The 16,224-nt window shown below is 45.4% G+C and overlaps 3 protein-coding genes across 3 annotated transcripts in view; 1 reads left to right on the top strand and 2 right to left on the bottom strand.

The window, feature by feature from the left end:
• Positions 1-5,783, bottom strand: part of LOC310689384 (EH domain-containing protein 3) — a 32,644-nt gene extending 26,861 nt beyond the window's left edge. Inside the window, exon 1 of the mRNA XM_083467040.1 lies at positions 5,179-5,783. Within this exon, the coding sequence (XP_083323166.1) occupies positions 5,179-5,405 (227 nt within the window). The 5' untranslated portion in view covers positions 5,406-5,783. The remainder of the gene's footprint in view (positions 1-5,178) is intronic.
• Positions 1-16,224, top strand: part of BCDIN3D (BCDIN3 domain containing RNA methyltransferase) — a 235,430-nt gene that overhangs the window by 168,706 nt on the left and 50,500 nt on the right. The gene's annotated exons all lie outside the window — the stretch shown is intronic.
• Positions 7,302-15,112, bottom strand: SDHAF4 (succinate dehydrogenase complex assembly factor 4). The gene is made up of 3 exons (XM_083467300.1): positions 14,868-15,112; positions 10,430-10,585; positions 7,302-7,546 (listed from the first exon to the last, which is right to left on the bottom strand). The coding sequence occupies exons 1-3, from the start codon at positions 15,106-15,108 to the stop codon at positions 7,437-7,439; spliced, it is 507 nt and encodes a 168-aa protein (XP_083323426.1). The 5' UTR covers positions 15,109-15,112; the 3' UTR covers positions 7,302-7,436.

The following is a 16,224-nucleotide window of genomic DNA, read 5'->3' as shown; positions in this document are numbered from 1 at the left end:
AGGGCGTTCCACAGGGCGGGTGCCACCACCGAGAAGGCCCTCTGCCTGGTTCCCTGTAACTTGGCTTCTCACAATGAGGGAACCGCCAGAACGCCCTCGGCGCTGGACCTCAGCGTCCAGGCAGAACGATGGGGGTGGAGACGCTCCTTCAGATATACTAGACCAAGGCTGTTTAGGGCTTGAAAGGTCAGCACCAACACTTTGAATTGTGCTCGGAAACGCCCTGGGAGCCAATGTAGGTCTCTCAGGACTGGTGTTATGTGGTCTCGGCGGCCGCTCCCAGTCACCAGTCTAGCTGCCACATTCTGAATTAATTGTAGTTTCCGGGTCACCTTCAAAGGTAGCCCCACATAGAGCGCATTGCAGTAGTCCAAGCGAGAGATAACCAGAGCATGCACAGTTAACCCATTCAGGATCAGAAACTCAGCTAAAGCATCCAACCTCTGCTTAAAAACCTCCAAAGAGCGTCCCCAACTTCCTGAGGGAGACTGTTCCACTGTCGAACAGCTCTTATCATCAGAAAGTTCTTCCTGATGCTTAGACGCAATCTGCTTTCTTGCAACTCGAAGCCATGGTTTCGATTTCTACCCTCCAGGAGTAGGAGAAAACAAGCTTGCTCCATCTTCTGATCTAGTCTCAGGAAAGGTACCTGGAGTACTGTGTCCAGTTCTGGGCACCACAGTTCAAGAAGGACACTGACAAACTGGAACGTGTCCAGAGGAGGGCAAACAAAATGGTCCAAGGCCTGGAAACGATGCCTTATGAGGAACGGCTAAGGGAGCTGGGCATGTTTAGCCTGGAGAAGAGGAGGTTAAGGGGTGATATGATAGCCATGTTCAAATATATAAAAGGATGTCACATAGAGGAGGGAGAAAGGTTGTTTTCTGCTGCTCCAGAGAAGCGGACACGGAGCAATGGATCCAAACTACAAGAAAGAAGATTCCACTTAAACATTAGGAAGAACTTCCTGACAGTAAGAGCTGTTCAACAGTGGAATTTGCTGCCAAGGAGTGTGGTGGAGTCTCCTACTTTGGAGGTCTTTAAGCAGAGGCGTGACAACCATATGTCAGGAGTGCTCTGATGGTGTTTCCTGCTTGGCAGGGGGTTGGACTCGATGGCCCTTGTGGTCTCTTCCAACTCTATGATTCTATGATTCTAAGGTTCCGCGGTCAAACCCTGACCCAACGCCTAGTTTTCAGCAAGAGGGTAGAAGTCTATGTCTGGCTATTTCAGTTACACGAGACCCCATCTGTGGTCTGATGTGGTACGACCCAGACGCAGCCTTACCAACTCAATGAGAACTAAGCCTGAACCATCTCACAGTGACACAGGTAGATAAGTCTCCTACTCGTGATCTTCCATGGGGTTTGTAACGCTTCCCACTGTGGGTGCAATGACTGCCCAGATCCTATTTTTAGGCCTCCATTTCTTCAAAGTGGACTATCTTTCTTCTTCTGCACCTGCAGGTTTATGGGTACCACTTGAGAGAAGCCTGAAAAGCGTTTTTCGAATCTCCAGGGGCCACCGGGCAATTGCTATGCACCCAGCTAAGGCACCTAAAATCTCTCCCCCACCCTCTCTCTCCTTCAAAATATCCTCCAATTACGGAAGACGTGGTCTAAGCATACTAGCAGCCCATAATTTTCTCAGAATCTGTCCACTCAGCATTCCACAGACTCCTCTCATGTAAACACCACTTGCTGTGTGAACATGAGACACCCCCTTGCCTTGAACACCATCAGTCGGAAACTTTGCTCCCTGGGAAAACAGTCTTGCTGCGGCAGCTTAAGGATTATCATTAAAGTTTACGCCATAATAAAATCTGGGAGTCTTCAAGATGCCACAAGTCGCTTTCTAATTTCTCCTGCAACAGACTAACCCTCCTGGATTTTCTTCTTCTTCAGGATTCCCATAATATTTTGCCACTTTTTTAAAAGGTCAGCAAACTATGGTCTTGGTATGTCATGCGTGCCCACTCATGCCAATTTTCACCACAAAGGTTTTCACAGGCTCCAGTGATCTCGCATTTTTTCTACATGGGATTGTATACAAAGGCCAGGAGCACAGTTTCCCACAGAAAAGAATCATGGCAAATTATTTTCCGGTATGGTTGCCAATGTTCTGATAGCCGGCACAAACTACCGTATTTTTCGCTCCGTAAGACGCACCTGATCATAAGACGCACCTAGTTTTTAGAGGAGGAGAAAAGGGGGGGGGGGTTTGAACGAAACAGTGGATGTATGATTTTCGTGGTTCATGCTATGGCCACAGACATGTGATTTGACGGTGAGTTTGGGATAGCCCAACGCAAAAATCCCGAGAATCTATGTGAATCCGTGCTTTGTAACCACGTTTTTGAACCACTGCGGCCCCACGAAACATAGGATGCGTGATTTTTTGATGCAGGCTATAGCCATGGTCATGCTATGTGATCTGATGGTGAATTTGGGGTGACCCAGTGCAAAAATCCTGAGGATCCATGGGCTTTTACCTCCCCCCTCCCAGGCAGCCTCCTTTATCTCTAGAGTCCCTTATCTCCCTCCTGATCGCTTGCCGATCAGCTGCTCAGCGGTTTTGTTTCAACCCCCCCTTCCCTCTTTCTGAAAAAAAAAGGCATGATCTGCTTTTCGCCCCTGGGCAATTCGGCTCCAGGAACCACGCATTCACTCCATAAGACGCACAGACATTTCCCCTTACTTTTTAGGAGGAAAAAAGTGCGTCCTATGGAGCAATAAATACGGTAATTCATGCACTTGGTATCACACCCTGCCTTCCACAGGCAGATCCAAAACATACGTTTAAAGCACCTTCCTAGAACATGGCTTGCCCCCAAATAGTCCTGGGAATTGTGGTTTGATATGGGTGTTGGGAATTGTAGCTCTGGGGTGAGAAACTACAATTCCCAGGATTCGTTGGGCAATGACATGTACTTTATATGTGCCTTGAAGGTGCTTTAAATACAAGGTGTAGATCTGCCTTGTGTTTCAAAAGGCAGCTGTTTAAGAGGCTGGTCCAACCGGCAAGAAAGCCAGCATTTTGGGAAAGAAATCATTGGATACGAAATCACAAGCTGAAAGTCTCCAAAATCTAAGTCAGAAGAGGAGAGCACAAAAAGGAACTAGAGAGATTAGGTGAATTAAATTTATATCTCTTTCCCACTACAAAAAGTCCAGTAGCGCCTTACAGCCAGCGTACTCTGAACTGAAATATGCACCCACCAGGGCAGTTTTCATGCACACACACACACACCCCTCCTGCCAATACGGGCGAGAGGTAATTTATTCCCCCCACCAGAAAGACCTACATTGGCTCCCAGTATGTTTCCGAGCACAATTCAAAGTGTCGGTGCTGACCTTTAAAGCCCTAAACGGCGTCGGCCCAGTAGACCTGAAGGAGAGTCTCCACCCCCATCGTTCTGCCCAGACACTGAGGTCCAGCGCCGAGGGCCTTCTGGCAGTTCTCTCCCTGAGAGAAGTGAGGTTACAGGGAACCAGGCAGAGGGCCTTCTCGGTGGTGGCGCCCACCCTGTAGAACGCCCTCCCACCAGATGTCAAAGAAATAAGCAACTACCGTATTTTTCGCTCTATAACACGCACCAGACCATAACACGCACATAGTTTTTAGAGGAGGAAAACAAGAAAAAAATATTCTAAATGAAATAGTGGATATATGATTTTTGTGGTTCATGCTGTGGCCACAGACATGTGATCTGACAGTGAGTTTGGAGTAGCCCAATGCAAAAATCCTGAGGATCCATGTGGATCCATGCTTTGTAACCATGGAGGAGGGAAGGAAGGGGAACCATGGATCCTCTGCTCACGACTGCAGCAGATCCCCCCGCCACCCACAGGCATTCACTCCATAACACGCACAGACATTTCCCCTTACTTCCTAGGAGGAAAAAAAGTGAGTGTTATGGTGCAAAAAATACGGTATTTTACTTTTAAAAGACAAGTGAAGGCAGCCCTGTTAAGGGAAGTTTTTAATATTGTTTTTAATATTCGGTTGGAAGCCGCCTAGAGTGGCTAGGGAAACCCAGCCAGATGGGCGGGGTATAAATAATAAATTTAATATTATTATAGGACTGCCTCTCTCTGTGTCCCCTACCCCTAAGAGGTTTGGTGGGTGGCAACACGAGAAAGGGCCTTTCCTATGCCGCACAAATAACCCAGAGATGCATTTTAAATAAAAGCACACATTCTACTCATGTAAAAACACGCTGATTCCTGGACCGTCCGTGGGCCAGATTGAGAAGGCGAATGGGCTGGATCCGGCCCCTGGGTCTTAGGTTGCCTACCCCGGATCTATGCAGAATTGGCCATGCTAACAGCAAAAATAAAGAGAACCTAATGATGTTTTGTGGAAGAATGGAAGCCTTTTTCGGATCACTTAAATAAATGTTATAGCATGATGAATTTGCGAGCAGAATTTGAACGATGAGCCACAGAAAGCCTTAGAGATTATTGCATAGTTGTTACGATATAAGAGGGAGAAGACAGGGTACGGCAAAGGGTAGAAATTAAAAACACCACGAGGTGTTCTTTATGTTTGGGATCGTATATGTGAATAATAATAAAACAAACGTTTAGAAATCGAATAAATAAGAAGAATAAAAAAAGACCCAGCAATTGACATATGAAAAAACTATCTTTTTATATGCAACAACAGCTGCCAGGGTAGTGATTGCTACTAAATGGAAATCTCAGAACATTACCAACAAACGAAGTGTGGATTTGTAAATTGAGTATATAGAATTGGCAAAATTAACTTCAATTATAATCAATTATAATTATCAATCAAATCAAAAGTTAAGAATGGAGTGGAAGTCTTTCGAAGATTGCATGTCAAAACATTGTTCTAAAAATGACATGTTAATAGGCTTAGAATAAAAAATGTAAGTAATAACAAAACAAATAAAGAAGGGAAAAAAATCAGAATTTAACAAAAATAATTCATTATAGAATGCAAGGAGAAACAGGTAGAGAGAAATACAAAGAAGTCGAATTGCTGTGAGGGTGGGTGGTGGGTTTTATAATTAAGTGTATAATTGTGCAGCTGTTGTAATTTAGATATTCTAGTTTATGTGAGGGAATCCTTGGGAATTTTGGTTATTATGTATATTTGTTGATTTTCAATAAAGATCTTTGAAAATTTAAAAAAAGACCCAGCAGTTTTTACCTTATGAAGGTGGTCTTGCCGGTGGAATACTGTCCCACGAGGAGGACCATGGGCTTGTTGTCAAAATCCGCATCTTCCAAGGCGGGCGAATGAAACTCGTGGAATTTGTAGTATTCTTCCAGAGGGAGCAGCTTGGTTTTGTAGAGTTTTTTCAGCCCCTCGCTCACCGTCTGGAACACCTCGGGGTCTTTCCTCCGCCGGTCGTCGTTGCCCAGCCAGCTGAACATCTTGAAAACGGGGCCGAGGAGGAGATCCTGGGCTCCGGGGAGGAAATCTGCTCGCCGATGAATGGAAGGAGAGACGAAGAGCTGCAGGCGGAGCCGCCGGGGAAAGGGAATCGCTCGCTCGCAAAATGAAAAATCAAAAATCGGGCCCTGAATATAAGGTGGGGAGGTAGAGGAAGGGGGGGGGAAGGCACCAGGAGGGGATGGCAAGATCTCCAGATCCCTTGCAGGAAAAGATGTGCCCACGCGGTCCTGCCACCGGCTGCAGGGTGGGCTATTGCAAAAAATAAAAATGCAAGCACACAAAAAAATATCTGCTTTTGAAGGGCTATTGCAACAAAATAAAATGAAAATGCAAGCCCCCAAAATTGCTTTTGATTGCTAAATGCAATAAAAAATGTAATGCAATGCAATGCAAAGAATGAAATGAAATGCAAAAAATAAAATGAAATGAAATGCAAAAAATAAAATGAAATGAAATGCAAAAAAATAAAATAAATAGGGGTTTTTTTTGCTAAAAACTGCTTGCAAAGGCTTATTGGAAAATAAAAAATGGCTGTTGCAACGCGCCAAGAGAGGAAAACTCCGATTTTCTAAGGCAATTTCTGCTCGAGGAGCTTGGCTTGGCGAGGGAAGGGCGAGGGCTGCCTCCGCAAAGGCGACTCCTTCAGCCGCAGGCGACGTCGCGCAGCTGAATCGCAGCCGAGCAGCCTCCCGCACGGGCAGCGGGGCTTTAAATGCCAACCTTCCAGGAAGTCGGGCCGGAAGCGGAAGCGGGCCCAAGTACTGGCGACGCCCTGAGGCGGGAGGGCGACCGCCAGGGAGAAACATGGCCGCGAGCGGAAGTTGCATTCTCTCTATGGCAATGCCTGGCCCCGCCCACGGATCTGGCAGGGGCTGATGGGAGTTGGAGTCCCAAACACCTGGAGGCTGGGAGAGGACAGGGACAGGGATGGGAGACTCTCTGGCCCTCCAGATGTTTGCTGGATGCAGACGCCCATCCAGTGCCGGATTTACGTATAAGCTGAACAAGCTATAGCTTAGGGCCCCACTCTCTTGGGGCACCCCAAAATTTTAAAGGAAAAAAATAACTGGATGTACATTTCCAAAATATAAGATAAAAAACAAATAAAATAAAGCCTACATACAGCAACAGTGTTTTGTGTTGTGTAGGCTCCTTAACAGCTTAATAATTATTTCACTATTAATATGTTGTTGTTGTTTAGTCGTTTAGTTGTGTCCGACTCTTCGTGACCCCCTGGACCAGAGCACGCCAGGCCCTCCTGTCTTCCACTGCCTCCCGCAGTTTGGTCAAACTCATGCTGGTAGCTTCGAGAACACTATCCAACCATCTCGTCCTCTGTCGTCCCCTTCTCCTTGCACCCTCCATCTTTCCCAACATCAGGGTCTTTTCCAGGGAGTCTTCTCTTCTCATGAGGGGGCCAAAGTCTTGGAGCCTCAGCTTCAGGATCTGTCCTTCCAATGAGCACTCAGGGCTGATTTCCTTCAGAATGGAGAGGTTTGATCTTCTTGCAGTCCATGGGACTCTCCAGAGTCTCCTCCAGCACCATAATTCAAAAGCATCAATTCTTCGGCAGTCAGCCGTCTTTATGGTCCGGCTCTCACTTCCATACATCACTACTGGGAAAACCAGAGCTTGAACTATACGGACCTTTGTTGGCAAGGTGATGTCTCTGCTTTTTTAAGACAAAAGGCATCTGGAGGCTACACTTCTGTTAATACAGCCCAGAATTGTATCTGCTACTTTTCCCTTATTGTGCATTTCCAGAAAGAAAGGTGAATAAGGGCCATTAAGTCTGCTTATTGTCTTTCTTCATATTTACATCACCACCAAGGACCTAGGTAAAAAAAAGAAAAGGCAACCAAACACTGCTAACCTTGTGTAGAAGATATATTTATTCACAGAAAGTATCCCTTCCCAATTGCCATTAAATAAATACAACACTCCGCAGCACATCAATGTCTCCTCACCAGTTTCCCTTCACCCAAATATGATGTCATTTTAACAGCCCTTTAAAAATCTATACAGCGTCCTTTGCGTTCCCAGTCTCCATAGCGAGTTGGTTCAGGTCCTTTGGGTCCGCCTCTCTCTTTCGTAACAGGATTGATGCCATCTGGAAATACTGAAGAAGAAAGCACAGCAAAATGCAAATAAATAGGGAAGCTTTTAATGTTTGATGCATTGCTGTATTTTAATATTTTGTTGGAAGCTGCCCAGAGTGGCTGGGGAAGCCCAGCCAGATGGGCGGGGTATAGATAATAAATTATTATTATATGATTATTATTATTATAAACCACCAGAGGGTTACTCTTGTGTCACATTCCTGGAGTCCTTTAAAGAGTTTTTACCTTTCTCCTTACACAGGGGGCTACAAGGCAAGCCAAGTTAGCTGGGCACCTAGATTCTCCAACTCTCCACCCTGGACACGACTCTCACCTGTGGCTCCTAGAAGCTGTCAGTATGTGACAGCGGCCACACCTGGGGAAATAGCTTCGGCTGGCTGGCTAAACCAGGTGAGGGTTGGCGATGGGTCTTAATCCCTTGGAAAGTCAGGGACCAGAGATTCATAGAAGATTGGAAGAAATATACGAACTATTTGAAGAGCAACCGTAATCAACAAATTGCGCTAGTAGGACTACAAGAAGTTTTGCAAGGAGGAATATATGAAATATTGCAAAGAAGAGAAAGAAGAGAGAAATTAGTTATGATACTTAAATGTAATAGTGAAAGTAAGAAATGTAAATTAAGTGGAAAAGATTGGGAAATTTCCAGATGTGATTGATGGAAGTCAAAAAAATTGTATAAGATACAAAAATATGTTTAATAATTGTTGAAAATGATATGTTAAAAAACATATATACTGTGTTTTCTGGCGTATAAGACTACTTTTTAACCCAGGAATATCTTCTCAAAAGTCGGGGGTCGTCTTATACACCGGCTACAGCAGCAGCAAATTAAATCAGAGGAAACCAAGCTCTCTAGATGAAGCAGAAATAAGCTTGAAAATTGGCTCCAGAAGCCCCCGGCCACTGGGAAGTGGAGCAGATTTCCAAGCCGGACTGGAGACTGGTTTTTTTAATTTTTATTTGGTGTGCGTTGGAAGAGCGGTAGTCTTATACGGTGAGTATATCCCAAACTCTATATTTTAACTGGGAAAGTTGGGGGGTCGTCTTATACGCCAAGTCATCTTATACGCTGGAAAATACGGTGTGCGTGTGTGTATGGAAAGTCAGGGACCTATAAAGACAGGCCCCAGAGGATTGAGCGAATGAGACCAGCAGTAGGGCCAACGGTCAAGAAGGCAGTTTCTGCATGTGTTACAGCAGGAAGTGAGGGGCAGATGGGGCCCGTCTGCTTGGTAAAGTCACCAGTTTACTTACCTAAATATATATAAAGGTAAAGGGAAAGGTCCATTAGGTCAGGTCGTGGTCGACTCTGGTGTTGCGGCGCTCATCTCGCTTTATTGGCCGAGGGAGCCGGAGTACAGCTTCCGAGTCATGTGGCCAACATGACTAAGCTGCTTCTGGCGAACCAGAGCAGCGCACGGAAACGCCATTTACCTTCCCGCCGGAGCAGTACCTATTTATCTACTTGCACTTTGACGTGCTTTTGAACAGCTAGGTTGGCAGGATAAGGGACCAAGCAATGGGAGCTCACCCTGTCGCAGGGATTCGAACTGCCGACCTTCTGATCGGCAAGTCCTAGGCTCCATGGTTTAACCCACAGCACCACCCATGTCCCTTAAATATATAGAGAGAGGTTTAATAGCACACACAGAGAATGCCGTGAAGGAAACACAGCAGAGAAACATAAATCAATGCACACAATAAGACTACCTGGCTGGTAGCCAGATTCTGTGCCCCGATTTGTAGGCACAGATAATCCTCTAGAATAAAATAGCTCACTAGGGAAATGCTGAAGTCACCCTTTGGGGCGCGTCAGGGTCAATTTTTTATGGTAGCCCAAATCTCAGTTGTACAGGTATATGTATATATCTTAATTTTAACTCATGAGCTATTGCTGTAATCTGCTCCGATTGTATATTTTATCTTTATGAACACTGTTTTTATTGCGTCATGTTACGTGAGCTGGTCTTTGACCGTAATAAATTATCTAACTCTAACTCAATGCACACAACGGGATGAAAAAACTAAATGGAGAATCTCGCTTTTAAACATGTTTATCTCAGCAGCAAAAACAAGGCTCATAAGTTGGGCTGACCCACCTGAATTTGAACACTAGCAATCTGAAACTCAACTATCACACAATGGATGCCAGTCAGGACTCCAGTGTATTTAGTGTCTGCACTCACCTCTGAACCCTGATACAGACACAGGAATCAAAGAATCCTATATTTAAATCTGTTTGCAAATCCTGGATGGTATGGAAATACTAATAACTATTGAAAATGGTTTTCCCAGTAGTGATGTATGGAAGTGAGAGCTGGACCGTAAAGAAGGCTGACCGCCGAAGAATGGGTGCTTTTGAATTCTGGTGCTGGAAGAGACTCTGGAGAGTCCCATGGACTGCAAGAAGATCAAACCTCTCCATTCTGAAGGAAATCAGCCCTGAGTGCTCACTGGAAGGACAGATCGTGAAGCTGAGGCTCCAAGACTTTGGCCACCTCATGAGAAGAGAAGACTCCCTGGAAAAGACCCTGATGTTGGGAAAGATGGAGGGCACAAGGAGAAGGGGACGACAGAGGACGAGATGGTGGGACAGTGTTCTTGAAGCTACCAACATGAGTTTGACACCAAACTGTGGGAGGCAGTGGAAGACAGGAGTGCCTGGCGTGCTCTGATCCAGGGGGTCATGAAGAGTTGGACACGACTAAACAACAACATTGAAAATGGCTGGAGGAAGGGCGAAATAAATTCTGCTAAAGATCTTCATGCCCTCGGCAGCTGCCATTACTACCCAGTTTGAGAGGCATGGCATATCAGAACTGGGTCTACCATTTCCCAAATGTCTGCATTTATATTTTACACCCACATAAAATACCTACTTTCCAGTGGCTCCTTCTCTGCACTGGACTCTTCTGCCTCATCGAAACGACCCACGGGCAACTTTGCTTTCTTGAGCGGCTGCTTGGGAGGGATTTCAGGATTCCCTTTTGTGCTGAAGGGGGCATCTCCCAAAGCTTTGTGCAGCATCACAGACCCTGTGATATACAAATAGGAAGTGATGGTTCAGAAGGGCGTTCTAGGAATACCTGCACTTTCCATTTGCTTAAATCAGCCTGGACAAACAAGTGACTGCCCAACAGTTTGACTTTGGCCCCAAAGGCAAACTCATCCATTATATCCCGAGACAGACAGAAGCCAACCAACCGAGCGATGTATTAAGAAACTCCTATACAAACCTGGAAAGGAAAGGGAGAGAGCACTGAAGCCTAAAATGACATTAAGCAATAATAACACCCATATGAAAGCTTGCCGGCGTGTTAATCTAGACCAGGGGTCAGCAACGTGCGGCCCAGGGGCCGGAAGCAGCCCATGGAGGCCGTTCAAAAGACCCACAAGCCGCCCCAGAACCAAGCCGCAGCGCAGCGCAGTGACTCTCTTCTGCGGCTCCGGAAATCACTTCTGCACATATGCATATTGTATGCAGGCTACTTCCTGTAAAACAAATAACATCAAGGCTTTGAGGCTGAAGCCCTGCATGGAATATCCACAATGTCACAGTTGCCGGAGTAGGTATGAATAAATGGGTTGCACTTGGAAGTTTATCTGCTTTTTTATATATATCTGAGTAGAAAGTAATTATTATTTTCTAAATTTGTATACCACCCTTCGTTTGTATATCTCAGAGTGGTTCACAACATAAAAATGCAGTATAAAAAACACGAAATGCATGAGTAGAAAGAATTTTGAATGTTCCGGTGCAGAACGATAACTAGGTCTTAAGACTTCCTCCAGCCTTATTTCATCTGCTCTCTGTAGAAGCCAAAAAAAACATGCGCTGCCTCTTCCTCTCACAGTTCAGACTGCAGTCAAACAGCACCAAATACAAAATACTAAACAGTGCGGTACAGGGACTCTCTTCCGCAGCTCCGGAAATCACTTCTGCACCTGAGGAGACACTGGAAATCGCTTCTGCGCATGCCCAGATGCCACAAATCGCTTCTGCGCAGGCATGATTTTCGGTGTCTGGGCATGCGCAGAAGTGAGTTCCGGCGCCACAGACATGTGCAGACGTGATTTCCAGCATCGCCGGTTTGACCCATGGAGGATCTCCACGGAAGTGATCCGGCCAAGGCAAGGTAAACCTTGCCAACCGCTGATCTAGACCAGCTGTGCCTAACTGGATGTCCTACAGATGTTTTGGACTACAACTCCCATCAGCCCCAGCCAGTCGTCATCCAAAACATCTGGAGAAAAACATCTTGGGGAAAAGCTGGCCTAGACAGCTATGAGCAAGTCATTCTAAAGTGTGTGGATAAAGCATTCAGGAACAGAACTCTGAATAAGTTAAGTTCCCTGACAAACACAGGCAAATGAATTGTATGCGTTCATCTTTGCAAAGGAAACACTTATGCGCATTCTGTTGTGCTTTTCAGGGGGCAAAAGGCAGAAATCCTCTGCCTTGTATTCACGTTGAGGAGAAAGCTACCTGGTAGCCATTTTGCTCACAACACTTCCTCCAATTTCCAAAAGCGGCCCCTATTTAGTTGTTTAAATGTAATATGACTTATGAAAACTGTTTAACAGAAATTGTTTCAAAGCAAAATTCAGATATTATTTTTCCCCCCTGAATACTGAGAGCATAGGGAGCTGACCATTGGGTCCACCTGTCCCAGGATGATCTGTTCCAGCCTTTGCCAACGTGGTGACCTCCAGGAGATGCTGCCCTGCCCATCAGCTGTGTAGGGATGATCGCGGGGTCCGGAGGGAGGACACTCCCCACCCGCAGGCAGCCTCAGTCTGCCTGCATGTGTGACCTTGGATGTGGGGCACACTCCCCCCCCCCCTCAGACAAGCCACAGCTGTCTTAACATTGTGCCCACTGTCTAACCTTTTGAAGTCTCAGTAGTCTGCGGTGCCCTGTCTGTAACCTTTGTCTCTGAGACCTTTTGTCTCCTTCGTCATGCACTGTGCAGGGGGGAAATGACGAGGTGGAAACAGGTGCCAAAATAACTTTGTACCACCCCACCATCGCATGATTGGAAGATGTGTAAAGGGTACAGCCCAAAATGTATCTGCCTGGTTTGCATATTTATGTCAATAAAAGGAGGCTCCACAGAGCTGGCCGGCAGCTTGCTTGCAGCTCACCTGTGCTCAGCTCACCTGCATTCTCAACTCCTGCCTCATGTCCATCACTTTAAGCTGCAGCCAGCACAACCCATCTATTCCAACTGGTAGCAGATATCCAAGGTCTCAGGGAGTGTCTTTCCCAACCTAACCTACTTACTCTTAAAAAGAGAGGTCTGAGATTGAGTTGAGGCCCAGCTTTAGCCCATGAGCCCTTTTATCATGAATGAATGAATGTGGAAATAAATAAATAAATAAATAAATAATAATAATAATAATAATAATATGGAATAAAGCAGCTATTGCCCGATACCACATGCACAGTCGCCAAACTGAGTAGACCATCAGCACTCAGTCCTAAGAGTGCACAGAAAGAGTGGGAAAACACCACTGGGTTTCACATTTTATGACCCAGCTGGGTTCACCAACAAGAGAGTATAAAGGAGAGCATATCTACAGTCAGTGACCATAGATATGCAATTACAGGAAGTTACAAAAAGAGCCATTCGCACAGCCAAACTTATGCAATGCAGAACAAAAATAGCCAAGTACTTTCTTGAGAACAGAGGCGTTACCACTATAAGGACAGCTTGCTAAAGAGGGGCAGCTATTCTGAATTTCCTCAGAATTCCTGTGAATTTGGATGCTGTTGGTCAGAACGCTGCGGCAGGTCTGGATTTGAAATTTACATGACTCTGAAAACATCACAGGTCTCCCACGCTGAGCTGTCACCATTTGGCTCCTGTCCGCTGCCTTGTGCTTTTAACAAACTGCACCTGTGTCACATTTTTTAAAAAATGGGTGCATATTTCCCCTTCGCTTCACAAGCACCCGGGGAAAACATTGATTTCCACCGGTTCCCACACAGAATGCAAGGGGTGCTGCTGTTTGAACGAGCAGGATCTCAGGGGCATTTGTCTGACCCCCTCCTTTGGTAATCCTCATAGAACTCTAGCCCAATGGTTGCCATTAATTTGATTCTGAATTGATTTTAGAATGGATTTCAATTAATTGATTGTGATTTTAGGTAAACTGTGTTACTTTTACTGTTGTTAGCTGCTCTGAATCTGGCTTCAGCTTCGGAGGGCAGGATATAAATAAAATTTATTATTATTATTGTTGTTGTTGTTGTTGTTGTTGTTGTTATATCACACTATTCAAGGGGATGCCCTAGCAAAGCGGTAACCTAACAGCTATAATAAATGAGGCAACTTATAACAAGAGATGGGTGGGAAACACCACAGTTTTAAGCTTGGGGGCATGTTGAAACAGCCCAAACCCAAAATAAATTATCATTATTACTACTACTGCTATTATTGCGAGAAGTGAGGTTACAGGGAACCAGGCAGAGGGCCTTCTCGGTAGTGGCACCCGTCCTGTAGAATGCCCTCCCACCAGATGTGAAGGATATAAGCGGCTATCTTATCTTTAAAAGATATCTGAAGGCAGCCATGTTTAGGAAAGTTTTTAATATTTAATGCTGTACTGTTTTTAACATTTGATTGGGAGCTGCCCAGAGTGGCTGGGGAAACTCAGCCAGATGGGTGGGGTATAAAAAATAAATAATAATAATAATAATAATTATTATTATTATTAGCCGTAAGAATAGTAACATCAGCACAGAAAACAGACAAAGACAGGCTGGTACAATATCAAACCACAACTTAGCAGAAAAAGGTAGGCCTATCACCATTTTTGCAGTCCAGCTCAAACCAGTTCCCACCCCCCAAAAAAGCACCCCACTTCAAAACTGGGAGGGATGAGCAGAGGCTAGCAGCGGTTCTCAACCTGTGGGTCCCCAGATGTTGTTGGACTACAACTCCCATCATCCCTGAGCTCTGGCCTTGCTAGCTAGGGGTGATGGGAGTTGTAGTTCAACAACATCTGGAGACCCACAGCTTGAGAAAGGCTGGACTTGCCGTTGCACTACAACTCCCATCATCCCCCGGGAACAGCACGTTGGCCGCGGGGGCTGACGGGAGCCAGCGCTTGCGAAAGCCTTCGGAGGGCGCCATCTTGGCTGCCACCTCCTTTCCCCTGGACTCCAATTCCCAGCATCCCTCGCCATAGGCTCCTCCCGCGGGGCCTGATGGGAGTTGGAGTCCTCCACCCCCTTGGAGGCTCACGCATATTGCCCGAGGCGAGGCCTAGCTGGGCCGAGGCGCCGGGCTTGCGTGGCTAGGTCCGGCTTACTGGAGGCAAGGGAGGAGCGGCCCAGCTGGAGCGGCAGCTTCAAGGCCATTTCGGAGGCACGAGCAGCGGCGGCAGCAGCAGCAGCCCCGGCTTGGAAGCGAGCGAGCGAGCGGGGAAGGGGGGCGGGACTCAGGAGGGAAGCGCCGCCTTCGCCCCGCCCCTTTTCTGCGTCATAGTCGGGGGCGCGCACGCTCCCGGTCCCGCGCCTGACTTTCCTGTATTTATTTCCTTGTATTGACATACCAGGGAGCCGAAATGCAGCTAAATGCATTTATTTTAATTGCATTTAAATGCAATTAAAATAATTGCATTTAAATGCAATTAAAATAATGCAGAAGATACGGCGTTATTTATTTATTTATTTATTTGCTTATTTCTTGCATTGACATACCAGGGAGTTGAAATGCAACAAAATGCATTTATTTTAATTGCATTTAAATGCAATTAAAATAAATACGTAAAATACACCGTTATTTATTTATTTTTAAACGTACTTTTATTAAAGGTTTTCCTGATTTACAAAGGCATGTGCAATGTGTCTCGTGTTTTACTTTTTTGCTTGTTCTTGTGTTGACATAGCAGGGAGCTGAAATGCAACAATATGCATTTATTTTAATTGCATTTTAATGCAATTTAATGCAATTAAAATAAATATGCACCGTTATTTATTTATTTGCTTGTTTCTTGCATTTACATACCAGGGAGCTGAGATGCAACTAAATGCGTTTATTTTAATTTCATTTAAATACATTTTAATGCAATTAAAATAAATACATAAAACACACCGTTGTTTATTTATTTGCTTGTTTCTTGCATTGACATGCCAGGGAGCTGAAATGCAACAAAATGCATTTATTTTAACTGCATTGCAGCAGCCCCAGCTTGGATGCGACCGGGCGGGGAAGGGTGGGCGGGACACGGGAGGGAAGCACCGCCTCCGCCCCGCCCCTTTTCTACGTCATTGTCGGGGGCGCGCCCGCTCCCCGTCCCGCGCGTGCCTTTCCCGTTACAGTATTTATTTCCTTGTATTGACATACCAGGGAGCTGAAATGCAGCTAAATGCATTTATTTTAATTGCATTTAATTGCATTTTAAATGCCTTTAAATGCAATTAAAATCAATACGTAAAATACACCGTTATTTATTTATTTTAAAATGTATTTTTATTAAAGATTTTCTTGATTTACAAAGGCCTGTGCAATGTGTCTCGTATTTTATTTTATTTTTTTGCTTGTTTCTTGCGTTGACATACCAGGGAGCTGAAATGCAACTAAGTGCGTTTATTTTAATTGCATCTAATTGCATTTTAATTGCTCCAAGTCTCCAGCACCTGCCAGGTGCACAACGCCCACCAAGC

This window comes from Podarcis liolepis (genome assembly GCF_965112155.1).
Source record: "Podarcis liolepis genome assembly, chromosome: 12".
Classification (NCBI taxonomy): Eukaryota; Metazoa; Chordata; class Lepidosauria; order Squamata; family Lacertidae; genus Podarcis; species Podarcis liolepis.
The sequence above is the reverse complement of the archived record's forward strand: the minus strand, read 5'-3'. Positions and strand labels throughout refer to the sequence as shown.